Source organism: Trifolium pratense, linkage group LG7 (genome assembly GCF_020283565.1).
Source record: "Trifolium pratense cultivar HEN17-A07 linkage group LG7, ARS_RC_1.1, whole genome shotgun sequence".
Taxonomy (NCBI): domain Eukaryota; kingdom Viridiplantae; phylum Streptophyta; class Magnoliopsida; order Fabales; family Fabaceae; genus Trifolium; species Trifolium pratense.
The window spans coordinates 2,475,936-2,491,181 of record NC_060065.1 but is presented as its reverse complement, the minus strand read 5'-3'; the positions used below and the strand labels follow the sequence as shown (position 1 = coordinate 2,491,181).

The 15,246-nt window shown below is 33.0% G+C and overlaps 1 protein-coding gene and 1 pseudogene across 1 annotated transcript; one reads left to right on the top strand and one right to left on the bottom strand.

Annotated features, from left to right (window-relative positions):
• The first annotated feature begins 4,359 nt into the window (after nt 1-4,359).
• LOC123898141 (protein RADIALIS-like 4) lies at nt 4,360-5,281 on the top strand. The gene is made up of 2 exons (XM_045949031.1): nt 4,360-4,674; nt 4,811-5,281. Exons 1-2 carry the CDS (start codon nt 4,424-4,426, stop codon nt 4,833-4,835), a joined length of 276 nt encoding a protein of 91 aa, XP_045804987.1. The 5' UTR covers nt 4,360-4,423; the 3' UTR covers nt 4,836-5,281.
• A 1,338-nt stretch (nt 5,282-6,619) lies between these two features.
• LOC123898732 lies at nt 6,620-15,039 on the bottom strand (annotated as a pseudogene).
• Between the last annotated feature and the right edge of the window lie 207 nt (nt 15,040-15,246).

The following is a 15,246-nucleotide window of genomic DNA, read 5'->3' as shown; positions in this document are numbered from 1 at the left end:
TATTCCAAATGGACTATTCTATTTCTACCTCTTTAATCATCTATCTTAAATATGTAGTGCCTCGTCTATCTTTCATGTAATTATCTTTTATATATATAGCTAATAGTTTAGTAGTATGAAGAAATGAAGAGATATTTGCCCATTTTGATATATTCCTTTATTTGAATATTCCTTTACGTCCAAACCAAAAATGTACCAAGTTCCACGTAATAATAGTAAGAAGGAACATAAACGAGGGCTGCCATATATGTCATACTTGTCATTTGAATGGAGTATATAAAATAAAAATGGAATAGGTGCTAGAATGATAAAATTTATCTCATCTTATGGAATTGAATCTTTCATGCAATTTTCTAGTGTCAAATTGTGAGGTCAAACCCAAATACAACAGCCTGGCAGAATTTGACCCCATTTGGCTGATAATGATATCTGTTGTGTATTAAGAACCACTTTTTAGCTAAAAACAAGTAGAAAACGATAATAACAAAATTCATTTGTCTTACCAAAATTAAACAAAGGCAATATGGCATATATTCTAAAGACAATTTACCCTTAATTACTCACAAATTCTTACCACCACAAAAATCACGAGATATAAATATATGAATGAGAAGTATTAGCATTTGAGGATTTTCACAAGGTGATGTCTATTTTACCCCTTTATAATTTGAGTATTTATAATAAGTCATATAAGTAGATTTGCATGTGGTATCCACAACTAACTTGTAACCAACTTTTATTTCACAATCATATGACTTGTTTTCATTTGTAGATGGATAAATACCTCCAAATTATGTGTATGTTTGGTATTATGGTGAGTATTCACCGTTATTTTGCAGAAACTACAGAGTATAGCTTTTGAAAAATTACGGTGGATCATCGTAATTCTGACATGCTTACCGTGATACCAAACATAGACTATGAAGGGGTAGTTTAGAGAAAACCAAAAAATAATGAGCTTGATGCTAATTATGAGAGTTCGTGTGAGAAAATTAACGGGTCCCCCACATTGGAATTTTTTTCTTTTGGATTTTACATTTGATGGCTTTAATTGTTGATTCATATTCTTCCAAAAACTTTGGTAATGCCCAAAGTAGTGATTGAAACTTGTATGGAGTAGCAGAATGGGCGTGTACATATCTATCTATATAAAATTAGAGACCAAAGGTTAAAGGGTATCCAGAAATAGAATACATTTGTTCAACTTGCATTGTGAGTATGGGACCTCACCTCACTAATTAAGAACAATATGTTCAAACTTGAAAGAACAACTTATCAGTACCCGGTGATTGGTTAATTCACATTGGAAAGTAATCATAGATGATAAAGAATACTCTAAATTTGTTAGATTACGTGTGTGAGTGATCAGTCCGATCACATCGCCTATAAATAGACTAAATGAAAGTTGAATATATAAGAGAGACGATTCATTTACTCAAACTCTTATTTTTTTTTTATGGAGATATGATATTCCAATCTCTTGGCGGTCCTAAATTATTAACCAACTGTTACTTCAGACGCTTTACTTAAAGCATATGGGATTTGCTTTGGAATCTTTAATTTTCTTGATAGTAAATAGGTTCTGTTCTGGAATCTAAGCATGGACAAGGAGACCAATCCTTGGTTGATTAGAAATGAACAACAAATTATGGCCCCAACCCCAATATCTATACCAACTTGAATTGGTAGTGGAGTGATCATAAAGCTTCCGAAATAGAAAGCAATGCTAAGTTATGCGTGGATGATAAGGATTCTAAATATATCAGCATCACCTTATCCCTTGCCATGGCTCAAATGAAGTAGAAAGTTTGAACTTTGAACAAGGTCAATCATTATTGTATTGTACTAAAAGAAATGCAAAGTCACACATTAATTAAACATTACTAGTTGTGTTTTGTGTTATGGGAGGAGGCATGAATCCGAATTAGTAGATTGTTCTCAATGTGAATTCATTTTTTAATTTGATATGAGCTGTCCAAATGACTTGGAGTGGTGCCACATGGAATTCAGATCGAGTGCACTCAGAAATTATGATTGCATTTAGTCGGCGAAATATGTATCATCCAATTGAGACCAAACTATTTATATTTTAAAGTTAGAATTTTTACTGTTTTGAAAAATTAAAACTACATCAAGACCCGTGTCGTCTAATTTTGATCTTACTATTAGAAGCTGTCGACTGCAGCCTGATTGCACGGTTATTGCCTGCACCGGATCCAATTCCGTGCGTGCCACATGATTTACATAGCTTTGGGTAATTTGTTTCTTTTGGAGTGAAAGGTAAAGGGGGAAATGTCTAACTTTGATATGATATTTAGTTATTTAGGCTGCCTAGACATTAAAAAATGGTATCAAAATTGTCGAGGCGTTAAGTACAATTGAACTCATTAAAAGTCAATTTTAGAAATGGTTTTTAGGAAAGATAAAAGGTGGTAATAGTTTATATTAAGAGTGATGTGTTGATCTTACGAGTTGTTTCTTAAGGATTTAATCTTTTTAATTAATTAATTGTTTGAGAGGATTATATATTTTGCTTTTTTCTTAATTCTATTTTGTGATCTTAAGTACTTCTTGTACTTTTTTATAAGCATCTCTACTTCATTGTTAAGTTTGTGTTTTCTTTTTATGCTTGTTAACTCTAATGATACACACATATCTCAACAACTTTCAGTGATATGAAAGCTTGAAAACACTATATTTTTCCCTAAAAAATATAGTGTAATGGAAATTTTGACTAAAGAGGAAAAAAAAAGAAACGGTTCAAAAGATTAAATTAAAGCACTTTTGTGTGTTTTCTATATATGATCCAAACACGGCTCTGTGGTACTACTTAGCGTGAAAATCTCTACGTGAATGTTCTGGATCCACCGTGGGAGTTCACATCTCTCTCTGTCTTTTTTTTATAATTTGTTTTCACAAGTATTCGGTCCACTGAATCGTTAAATTTGGTTCGGATGTCAGTTCTGACATAAGTGGTTCCAGTTCCCTCTCGATCGTAATTGCGAGAGATCGAACTGTGATACTCCATATCAAATTTAACGTTAATCACATCCTCACCAATGTACCAACTAACAAATTCACAACTCTACATCGTTACATATCATGCACTAATTAAATTATGCTTTCAATCTTGTCTTGCTCAAAAACTTTCTAACGCAAACAAATCTGGTCAAGTTAAGTGCTAGTGCCAAATGGTAGCTAACGCTACTAGAATTTGCATGAGGTTTTTTTTTTTCACACACACTAATGACTAAATTTATACATTTTTTTTTTTAAAGTTTTGAGAAGTAAAAAGTTTTAAATTTAAATTTAAACTCAACCCTTATAAATTATTAATTATTGTCTCTGACATCTAACAATTAAATTGCACTTACCAGAAAATATTGCACGAGGTTACTACATTCGCCTATATTTAGTGCAAATAGGTTAGAAGAAAAATTAGAAAGAGATATTATGGTGTGTGATAATGATAAAATTGACCTAAAAAATACACTTAATATAGTTGAATATAGGTAAATGTAGGATTTTTAAATATAGAGAATCTAAATCATATTTTAAAGAAAATGAGATCATTATCTATGAAAAATTTCCTTGGTTGGATTATGAGATCCTTTCTTTATGTCCATCTCAACTTGTAAGGGTGGGGTGAAGAAGGAAATTATCACAGATATTCCATGAGAGCATACATTCAACATTTTATATAAAAAGTTTAAAGAATTAATTTTACACTAACAACTAATAAGATTAATAACTTCCACGTGTCAATAAAGTGGGGTGAAGTGACGAAATATATAGTTATTTGACGGTATAAAATTATTTTACATTATCCATACATTTTTTTTTCTCATGATCTCCTTTAATTTGTTAAATTCTTTTAACCCAAATGCCACTAAAATACCAAAATGTGGATACATGCACGTGATGTGACACTGAATTCACAATTTCCTTAACTACTTTCTCGGTTAAGGAAAAGTCGGCATTGAGTTTGCTTGCATTACTTAAACCTTAATCAAACCTTAAAACCAAATACAAAAAGCCATGCACCTAAAACCGAAAGTTGAAAAGAAAAACCAGAACTTTAAGAATTTATATGCATCCCACAGTTTTGTTTGGAAAGCAACGGCTACATACAGCTAAAACTCATGCTATACACGGATACCAAACACTACACTGACACATTGACAACATAATAATAAAAAATGTAACATTTGAATGTGTTCACATATATCAGTGTCATCTAAATAGTAAAGTGTATCGAACATCAGACACACCTTTAATTTAAAGCATTTAAAGCGTATGTGTTACGTATCTTATGTCTCACTCATCATCCACTACTATAAAAAGGGTACGTAGCTAGCAATAACACTGTCCTTTAATCTCAAATATAGCTAAGAAGTTTTTGGTTGCTAGTTTCTACACTTGAATGGCTTCAAGCTCGAATTGGACAGCAAAGCAGAACAAAAGATTTGAGAATGCATTGGCAATGTTGGAGAAGGATACTCCTGATCGTTGGCAGAAGCTAGCTAGAGCTGTGGGAGGGAAAACTATTGAAGAAGTGAAAAGACATTATGAGATGCTTGTTGAAGATGTGAAGCAGATTGAAGAAGGACATGTTCCCCTCCCTAATTACACAAATAATCTTGGTTACACTTACATAATGGATCAAGATAAAAGGTTAATCTTACTTCTAATTAGTACTTTAATTTAATTTAATCAACCACTTGTGTCATTAGTACTTCAATTTATATTATATCTTATTTGATTTCATGTTATTTATGGCCAAACTCTTAATATAGTTATCATGATGCAGGATGAAGGCTCTAAGTCTCCATTGAAGTGTGATTATGCAAGAATGGTTCAATAAAATATTTCTCTATATGAATTGTATCAGGGCAATGTATTTCATATATTTCCTATACCATTGTTAGAAGGAATAAAAATGCATGGATCCTATACATGTAGGGATCAAATTAATTATTCCAATAACATGTCAATTGGTAAATGATATATATATATATATATATATATATATATATATATATATATATATATATATATATATATATATATATATATATATATATATATTTATAAAACATTGACATTTATTATATATAGGCTTTTGTTTTGTCAAAGTTCATTTCTCTCGAATATAAATGATAGAGACTAAATTTGTAATCTCAGGATAGAGAACCTTATACCAAAACTGTGAAAGTGGTTTGTTTAATATATACATGGTGTTCCATGTACAAAACTTATTCTTAATAATGTTTACTGCTTAGCATAAAATTTAGTAAGAATATTAAAATTTTATGAAAGTGCATATTAGCCTGAATTAATTGTATCTCTACATTCATTTAGGATGCTATGCTTTGTAATTTAAGATTCAATTAATATATACTTGTAAGAATGTTTTTTTTTTGTTTTTTGTGACTAAGGAAGGTTTTGTGAGGTGCGAGGAGAGTATTTTGGAAAGGAAAATTTTGAAATAAGGGAACGGGTGTATAAACAAAGTTAGGTGAGGGAGATTCTAAAAATGTTGACTTATATAGGTTGATTTCAATGATCAATTTGTTCCGTTACGGTTAGAAGTAATATGTTTGTAAATGTTATCATAGTGGTTTCAAATTTCGATCAATTTGAGAGTAATTTATATATCTTGAAATTATGTAAAATGGATGGTTGTGCGGACAGGTACTGACGTATTAGGGTACATATTTCCACTATGCATATTTGTGGTTTGCTTACTATCAATGCAGTCTCTACTTTAATGAATTTGTTTCAAAGCATGAACTCGCCGTCCCAGCTAAATTGGCAGGCCAATGGCAATGATCCTTGTGACAATGTTGGACAGGCATCACTTGCTCAGGCAACCGAATCACCGGAATGTAGTCACACTGTCACTTTATATGACTTGATTGTTATTTTTGTTTTGTTTCTGCTTTTGATGATTTTTATTTTTCTTGCTTCTCGTCAGTAAGTTACCTGGTCGTGGAATATCCGGAACTTTGAGTTACAATCTAGGATTATTTACCATTTTGAATTTAGTAATTTCACAATATTGAATTTGACTCCACGGTTAATACATTCTCATTATGTTTCTGCTAAAACTGCTTCATATACATTGGCTGTTGAACTATATTGCATGGCGTATGCTTTTGGCAGTCTAAACAATATGCGTTTTTAACGAGTAATGATGGATCGTGGAGGCTATGTTTGTTTGGTGTTTATTATAGAATATGCTAGAATTTGGTTTGAGGGTCACAGGACGGACTATAATATCTATTACTTGTTTCAGGGACGTTTCTTCCAATTCTTTTACCAGAGAACTCCCTCAGACTATGAACTCACTATTCATCAAGCATAACACCATGTAATTGTCCAAAGAATTAGTTGTATTTAATTTATTAAACGTTTCTCAGGAATATCGAAAACAATCATTTTACCGGATGGATACCAGAACAATTGAAATACATAAACCTACAGTAAGCATTGCCATTATCAGCAATTTCTTTAAGAATGTGTTTTTTCATCATACATTAGGTTAGATTGGATCGAGCTTAATACTTAGCTTGAGGCAAGGGTCAATGTCAAAATATTAAATATAGCAAAAATTAAGTCTCGAACAATTTTGGATGTAACATTACGAAATAATTTGGTACAGACGTGGAGACCTTTAAGAGTCAACAAATGAAATATGCATCCAAACAGACTAGTTTCATAAACTGCTCACCATAGCCCTTAAATAATTTTCTCTGAAGAAAATAAATATTGTTAATGCATGTTATGGTCTTTGGGAAAGTATATGAAAAAATAACTCAATTGTAGACCATATATTTGGGAGTGGCACCAGGGACGAACCTACGTAATGACCTGTGTAGGCACCCGCCCCCACTATGTTTTAAGGAACCTCGTATATACATATACACCAAGTATAAAGAGAAGGGACTGAAGGCATAAAACTTCAGTTTTATATACACTGCTATGTATTAACTGGGAGTGGTGCTATATATAGCGAACCACTTTCTAGTGAAATTTCACGAAATACGCTTTAATAGTCTGTATTTCAATTATCTCAAAAGGAAAATATTGTCTTTCACCCAAATGCTATCAACCACACTCCTACAAGTTGTGAGTAAGAATTATTGAACAACTTTGCAAACATTGAATAAAAGATGAGTAACAATCATCAATTCCATGGCAACTTAGAAAACTTCAATTTTTAAGGTTTTTACATCTCTTTCCCAGCAAACCAAATTCTCCACGGATACTGAAAATATAAAGACTTTCTAAACCCAATCCCTTATCAAAATCTTCACTTTGAAAAACTCCATTTAAAAAAAATTCTTGTGCAAACAACCATCATCAAAGAATTGACTGTTCTTGACTTCTTTCAAAAACGAAAAAAATAAAATAAATTCAAATGACAAAGATAGGCCTTGAAAGGATAAAGAAAAAAACTTCAATTGAGTACATAGTTTTAGAGAGAGAATTTTAGAAGAATAGAACAAGAGAAATTGTAGGAGAAGAATGAGGTGTTGTTGTTAGGGGTGAACGGTGGAAGATGAAAGGAAGATGAAAGAGAAACTGAATTAATTGAATTTAATTAAGTAACAAATAAAAAATATCAAATTAAATAATGCAAGTAAGGATGTCACTGTATTGCCACCTCATTCGTGAACAGGTCGTGAAAAGAAAATTCGCTGAAAGAAGCATTTTCCATTAACTTGTGTAGGCACCCACTTCTTTTTCTTACAAATGACAGAGAAATGATACTTTTGGAGAACTGATTTTACAGGCTCTATTCTCTCCGAACTCAAATATAAGTAAAATTTAGTAACAAAAGTTTATGTATTTGATTTAAAATTTAAATCAGATGTATTAAAAAAAAACGGTTTTGCATTGACACATGTTAAGGAACACAAAAGTAGAAGTTTTACATTGAGAAAAATAAAAAATTGACTTTTAGAAAGTTAAATGCACATCTCTTAAGATTAATTTTTTATATTGAGTTATGCTAACATGTGTCTTTAGGACAGACGACGTTAGCATTCTTCTTTAAAAAATTTTGACTAATTTTTACTTATATTTAGACCATAGTATACTATACATATTGCCCCCATTGCTCAAAATTTCTGGATCCGTCCCTGAGTGGCACTGAACTTCTGGTGCCCTTTGATAACTTTATTCACTGCATCAAGGAAGTCTTTCTCTGTTACAGTCTTCCTTCGGGCGCGGATAGCATACATACCAGCTTCTGTGCATACACTCCTTATATCAGCTCCTGAAGAGAACAAAAAGTATCTTGATCAGAAAAGAAAACTAAACATTTCATGACAGAAAGCAAGTAGCAAAAAACCTCAAAACCAGAACAGGTTTTGCTTAGAAAGGATATAAGCCAGAATATTGAAGTACTTAATGGTCAGAAGGTATAAGCTAAATTAAAAATTGCCCAGTTGTTAAGATGTTCTTACCTGTAGAGTTTGGGCAAAGCCGAGCTAGAAGTTCAAAACGGATATCCCTTTCACAGTTCATGGTTCTTGTGTGAATCTTGAATATCTGTGTCCTACTCTCTAAATCAGGAAGGCCAAATTCAACTTTACGATCCAATCGTCCAGGTCGTAATAGTGCTGGATCCAGAGTGTCGGGCCTAGAAAATTGTGGATAAAAAGCCATTAGCAATAAGGCTAGCATAATTATGGAAACTAGCAATGCAATCTTTATTTTATCTCTATTAATTACAAGAGAGTGGGCAAACAATATGACATCAATTATACGAAATACGACAGTGAATAATGATAGTGAGACAGTTTCTTAATAACATCTACAGTTAAATAGAGAACAAAGGAAAAACCAAATAGTAGTAAAATCAACCAACCTGTTTGTTGCCATCAAAACTTTGATGTTTCCTCGAGCATCAAACCCATCAAGCTGATTCACAATTTCAAGCATAGTTCGCTGAACCTCATTATCACCACCAACACCATCATCAAACCGTGCACCTCCAATTGCATCAACTTCATCAAAAAACACAATGCACGCCTTCTTTGAACGAGCCATCTACAGGAGGTAACAAATTCAGTCAAATGGTACCAATCAGGGAACAATGATCAAAGCAAAGTTAGAAAACAAGACCTAATCATTTACCTGAAATATCTCACGAACCATCCGAGCTCCCTCACCAACATATTTCTGAACTAGTTCACTTCCAATGACCCTAATAAAACAGGCATCAGTTCTATTAGCAACAGCCCTGGCTAGAAGTGTTTTGCCAGTTCCTGGTGGACCATAACAACCTTGCATACGAATAAAAAAAATTAGTGCCACCTAAGTTATTTCCTTTGTTATATGAAATGCGGAAATTTTCAAAAACTTACTTCGCGCATCTTTTCAATCTGTTCCTTACAACCACCAATATGATTATATGTCACATCTGGTTTCTCTTCGACTGTCATCATTGTAACACTTGGATAAATTTTTGGAGGCAAAGGAATCTGAATCTGAAATTTGTTTCTATCAACACTGCAATGATTAAATAAAGGTTAAACAAACACGAAGATAAGGTAATAATAATACTGTTACTCTTGTTTCCATGGGAGATATTTTATCATAAAGTTATTTATGTATGTATACATACCCAACACGCATTCCTTCCTCTATGTCAGTGGGGGAAACCTTGTCTCCGAGCCCAACAACAAACTGTTACCATGAATGAAAGCAAAAGGAATATTATACCGAGCATAACAAATAAATGAAAATCTTGGCATATTAAACAGCACATTAACAAGTGATTCCTGACATTTGCAAACAAATATCAATCTAATAGATAAAGGTTAAATGAAAATATTGACCTTAGCCATCTGCTTCACATTGATAACATATTTGGCATCCTCGGAGTTTGGATTTATAATTTTTGTGCATCTTGCAACCTGTTCAATAAATACTCATCGTTCGTTAGCCATTCCTACAAATAATAAAAGCGCTTCAAACAAATTCTACAAAATGAGAAAGAAAATCACCTGAAGAGGCTGCTCCGATCCTGCATCATTTGCTTATCAGAAACAATATCCCACTGGCTTGGTGCAGTTAAACCAGTATCAGACTCCTTGATACCAATTATTACAACAGGAAGCTAAACATCTAAGGAAGTGTGCATGTGTTAACAGCATCCAACTTTAGCAACTAAGACTACAAACCACTATGAATGCCACAAAATATCTGTTGAAAATTGCCTTGAAAACAATGATCAGGAAATTGTGGAGCTGCTGCCTTTTGCGCATGATGCGCAAGTTTTTGGGGGTATGAGGCGCAGAAGCAGGATTGCTTGCTGCCACTGGCGCATGGTGCGCTAGTTCTTGCGCCTCATGCGCAGGTTCTGGTATATATTGTTGTTGTGTTGTTGTGCAGCTGCAAGAGAGAGAGAAAATGTGAGGTTTTTAGGGTTTTGCTTCCAACATGAAGGCTAGAGTGTTAGAGGGTTTCTCTTGGGTAATCTCTAGGGTTGGGGAAGTGATTGTAACACCTTAGAAACACTTATTGATTGAATCCAGTGGCGATTATGCCGTCTGGCAAGCCCAGCACATGCCTGGGCTGCTTTTTTTTTTTTTTTTTTTTTTGTAATAATAAGAAACAAGAAAAAATAAAAATAAAAGAAAGAAACGCATTTCGTAAAGGTACCGTACGAAACATATTTAGTCTCTAATGTTTATTTTAGGTTTTAATTTGGTCCCTTATTTTTTAAAAGTTTCAAGTTGGTTCCTTATGTTATTGACCTCAACATAAGTTGGTCGTTTTCGTTAAATTTTGAGTTAATTTTTTCTAACTTTTTGTTAAATTTTGAGTTAATTTTTCTAAAACATTCACATAGTACTCTCCTAAGTGGTCTACGTACACAAATTCATTAGAAAAGTCGACGATTTAAACTAAAATTTGAGGAAAATGACCAACTTGAAACTTTTAAAAAATAAGGGACCAAATTGAAAACTAAAATAAACATAACAGATCAAATATGCAATTAATTCTAATTTTTAACAACATAAAACCTTCTCAATCTATAATCTTTGTTTGATGACTTGATGGTGTTTTGAATTTTAAAATTTGTTAAGTTGTTTTGATTGTATAAATAAGTAGTTTAATATAATTATATACGTCGATGTGGATTCAGTTTTCATTGTAGTCTCTTATTTAGTTGAGCCTTAATTATATTGGAAACATGACTATACTCTTGCATGTTATTTCTTGTTTAAAAATTTCTTCCAAAATTAAATATTGAAAAACAGAGTTTAAATATTTCTATATTCGAAATTTGGGTTGATAAAATTCCCTCCAAAAATTTGCCCAGGCTCCCTAACAATCCTGGAGTCGCCACTGATTGAATCTCTTGGTCACGAGAAGAGATTCGGGAAAAGGGTAGATTTAAGAAAAACTCTAAATCTTGTAACTCTTGTGGTGAATCTCATTGTAATCAAGTATTCTATTGACAGTGGAACGGAGAGCTCTCTCTCCCCCAGTCCCCCAGAGTAGGTTGGTTTTAACCGAACTGGGTAAACAATTTCTTCGTGTTCTTTATAGCTTTCGGTAGTTTTAGCTTGTGTTTAAATTGCTTATTCTTTTTGATTTGGTTGCTTCAATTCATTTGTCCCGATAGCCGGTTCTACTATTGGTTATTGGGTGGTTTTCTGTTAGAATTCACAACAATATCAACTATTGAGTCGTTCCTTCAGTTTAGAATTAAATTTGGAGATAGAAATATACACAATTAAGGGACTACTCGTAAGCATCAAAATGAAAATAGACAACAAAGGGACATAGAATAGGCCACAATAGCAAGCAAAAAATTTATAAGATTTCCTTCTACAAAAGCAGAAACAAAGTAAACAGTTTTTCACATACCACGTAAGTCATTCCCTTTCTTTGCCATATCTTTGATTTCCTTCTCCACTTTTTTTATGTCTGTGGAATAAGGTCCCGTACCCTGCATAAAGTAGAACAAATATTCCATAAATAACTGATAAATGCACTAATAATGAAAAATCCATTCTTCCCAATTTACGTATAGTCTTGACAGGTTTGAAAATTTACCCAGGTTTTGAGAAGGGCAATGTCATCCTCGTCGAGTGGGCGGGGATTCTTCTCAATCGCCATGATGGATAGTTGATAAAGTCGAGTATATGAGATTTAGAATGTGTAGTGTATTGCTGTGTTATCAAATCAAAGGTTTGTCACGTATATGGTATATATAGTTGTGTTAGTCCCTTCAACAAGAAAGAACTTTGAGTAAATCTTATTCAACAAGAAATAACTTGAGTAAATCTTAAAGAAATTATTTTAGTGTATATTATATAATTAAAATATTTTATAATTCTAGTATTTTATTCAAACTAAATGTTACGAATATTAGAAAAAATTGGTTAAATAATTTTATTTTATTTTTAAGCAGGTTAAATATAACACCCCGTATTGATTTATCTAGAATGTCAATAGGAGCATACATAACTGAATCGGAAAACATTAAAATTGCGGAAATAAAACTGATCCTTATTCAAGTAGTCTGAAGGAAATACCAAATATACATGATTTACTAAACTAAAATAAACTGTCGTGGTGTAAATGCAAATATCTTTACATCAGAGCCATGATAACTGATATATACATGTACATATGGCATAATCCTATACAAGAGTTTCTTAAGCTTGAAACAGGTGATCGAACGAACAGACTTCCATAATCTTGCTAATCCGTCTAATCCTCAACTTCTTGAATGAACAACCTGTTACCTATAATCAATAATCGTGGGGTGAGACTTCTAAGCCTCAGTGAGTTTCTTACTACCCACTACTTGGTGTGCTAACATCGGGGTCCTGAAAATAGTTGATCACTGATAAACTTATATTCATTAAAGAATAACATAACATAAATAAAGGTGTATCACACAATTATAATCTTATTCATTTTACAGGAAGCTTCCGAGGTGAGTATGTCTCGAAAGGTCCACTAAGGATGTACTCCTCTCAGGATGTTCTCCACTTAGGATGTTCTCCGCTACCCAGTGTGACATAGCTATGCCACGTTGGTCTTACTCACATTAATTACTTAACTTAACGGATTTCAACTTATACACAGAAATCCTCTCATAGCATAAACTATACTGAATTGTGGTTTGGGATTAACCACAATATGATCAACTATACTAATTCTAACATTCTTACTTAACAACCAGTCCCGGGGAACTAATATAGCTTATGTACTCATGCATCGATACACATTAACACACATTTAGACAATTTAAGATTTACTTATATTGTGCTAAACACTTAGAGTTCACAGATAGATTAACGGTTACAAAATTCAGTCAACTCCAAATGATCACCGCAATATAAACCATAATTGAATATGATGTTTATGTGTCTAATCTATGGGGAAATTTGCACAAGTCATAAGCCTCTAAGTTATCATTATTCCACCCTAAACATTGATGTTGAAACGGTGTGAAAACATGTTTAATAATCATGATCATTATCGTACGAGTCGGGAGTCGTTCGGGCCATAAAATAATATAATTTTCCCATTTTACACAAGGTCAATCTATTGAGACAGAAGGGTTGTGTTTCAATCTATTGATACTGCGTAAAATGGTGTTTTTCATAAAAAACAAGTTCTTAAATCAACTCCTAACGATGCTCATTAACTCCTAACTTATACCTAATGAAACTAATATTATTCAACACATTTACAGCACATTTGAGTATGGGGAAGGAAAGTACTCAAGCATTTCAAAGTATAACAAATCTAACTATATCATCAATGTTACTAACTTTGCAAATAAATAAATTCCTATGCTTTGGACTTATGGTTGCCATGCCTCTACTTAAACTAACCCACCTTGAATTTCGATTGATGAGTACGCTTGTGTGAGTTCAAGATCCCGACGTATTTGTACTCTTATGCATCAATTCGTGTGACTGGAACATGTAGAAACCCGCTGCCAAAATCCTGCAACTTCACAACATCAGACCCCAACTTCCACAATTTAATTAAAATACCAAACGACATCCGTTTTGAGCAAACGACCCCTCGTTGGAAAGCTTAGGGTGTCAGGATTACAAATACAATTTTTGTTTTGAGGCTTAACTATCCAATTGGTCCAGTTTAATAAAAGAGTGGGTTCTGGTACGAAAACAGGGCAGGATAATTTATCCATCTTGCAAGCAGAATTCCTCTTATTATACTTAATGAAATTCCATAATTCCAGTGACAGTTTCATGTCAATTTATGTCTTCTTTCCAATGGTTTTGGTTTCATGTCAAAACAATTTGTGAAACGAAACTTATGATTAATTTACTAACAATAGGTCCATACGGGTTTGACAACTACTTTCATGTAAACTTGTGGAGTCAAACATGTATAATCCATTAATAATAAACCAGTCAATTTTAACTTCTAAAATCTCTTTTTCCATCATTTAGGGTCCTAGGGTCTGGTACAAAAGAGAAAGAACATAGAGGAAAGTTTGATTCATCTTACCTTCCCAAAATTCCATTCTTAAATGCAAATGCAGTATCTTGTTTCTCCAATTCCAATTGGTTCCTTCAAGAATACTTTTTTTCTCCATCAATCTCACATGCAAGCATAAACATTAAAGTAGTTATGTTTATGAACTCCTCAACATAAAAGGGAAAGATACGGCCAGTCCAAGGGAAGAGAGGGAAAAGTGAAATTCTTCATTACCTTGATTCTCCAATGTTCCAAAAGCTCTAGGATTGAAGGAATCTAACACATGCAACTCTGATTTTGGATGAGATTAGTGACTCAAGATTAAATAAGGGTTTATGGCTTGAGAGAGGAAGAGGGACAGTTTGAAGCTTTTAATGACTCTACTTGAATTCTCATAGCAAGATTGGTAGGGGATGATATCATGCATTGGAAACTTTGATGAAGAAGGGAACTTAGAGAATTGGAGGTGAAGTGTAGAAGATGATGATGTTTCAGCGAGAGAGAGAGAGAAGAGAGAGTTGTGGTTAACTTTCTGAAGAAATGAATAAAAGTTGGAGGAATGGGTGGTGTTTGTTTCTTAAATAATTGGTTACCCACTTTGACTAAAATGCCATTTCACAATTACTCATTTGAACCTTCACTTGTACTAATTCATAATTGTGTCATTCTTTTCACTACAATTTCTCTAATAACTCCTTAAACCTTTTTATGTTTTATTCTACTAATTGAAATCTCTAATCATACTGTATCATG

What these genes read in the sequence shown, in the direction of transcription:
- LOC123898141 (XM_045949031.1), top strand. Translation starts at nt 4,424, where the DNA reads ATGGCTTCAAGCTCGAATTGGACAGCAAAGCAGAACAAAAGATTTGAG. An exon ending in ATAATGGATCAAGATAAAAG is followed by an intron (nt 4,675 to 4,810) that starts GTTAATCTTACT and finishes ATCATGATGCAG; the next exon opens with GATGAAGGCTCTAAGTCTCC.